Source organism: Apaloderma vittatum, unplaced genomic scaffold, assembly GCF_000703405.1.
Source record: "Apaloderma vittatum isolate BGI_N311 unplaced genomic scaffold, ASM70340v1 scaffold27254, whole genome shotgun sequence".
Taxonomy (NCBI): Eukaryota; Metazoa; Chordata; class Aves; order Trogoniformes; family Trogonidae; genus Apaloderma; species Apaloderma vittatum.
Window position 1 is genome coordinate 12,421 of NW_009713650.1, and position 352 is coordinate 12,772.

The 352-nt window shown below is 59.9% G+C and overlaps 1 protein-coding gene across 1 annotated transcript in view; it reads left to right on the forward strand.

The window, feature by feature from the left end:
• The window catches only part of INTS3 (integrator complex subunit 3), a gene marked incomplete at both ends in the record, with an annotated part of 12,304 nt that extends 11,953 nt beyond the window's left edge, over positions 1–351 (forward strand). Inside the window, 2 exons of the mRNA XM_009868452.1 lie at positions 8–127; positions 219–351. Coding sequence (XP_009866754.1) covers positions 8–127; positions 219–351 — 253 coding nt within the window. The remainder of the gene's footprint in view (positions 1–7; positions 128–218) is intronic.
• Between the last annotated feature and the right edge of the window lies 1 nt (position 352).

The window sequence follows — 352 nt, forward strand, 5'->3', positions numbered from 1 at the left end:
CCCGAAGGACCCTCTGCCAGATGCGGGAGGATAACAGCGGGTTCTCCCTGCTGCTGGATCTCCTGTCTGAGCTCTATCAGAAGCAACCCAAGATCGGCTACCACCTCCTGTACTATTTAAAAGCCAGGTAGGGTCGCGGGGAGGCACGCAAGCTTCGACTTGGCTCGTGCCAGCCCCTCTCCGGGCTCCTCTATCACCGGGACGTGGCTCTCTTCTAGCAAAGCTGCGGCGGGGAAGATGAACCTCTACGAGTCTTTCGCCCAGGCCACGCAGCTGGGGGACCTGCACACGTGTCTGATGATGGACATGAAGGCCTGCCAGGAAGACGACGTACGGCTGCTCTGCTACCTCA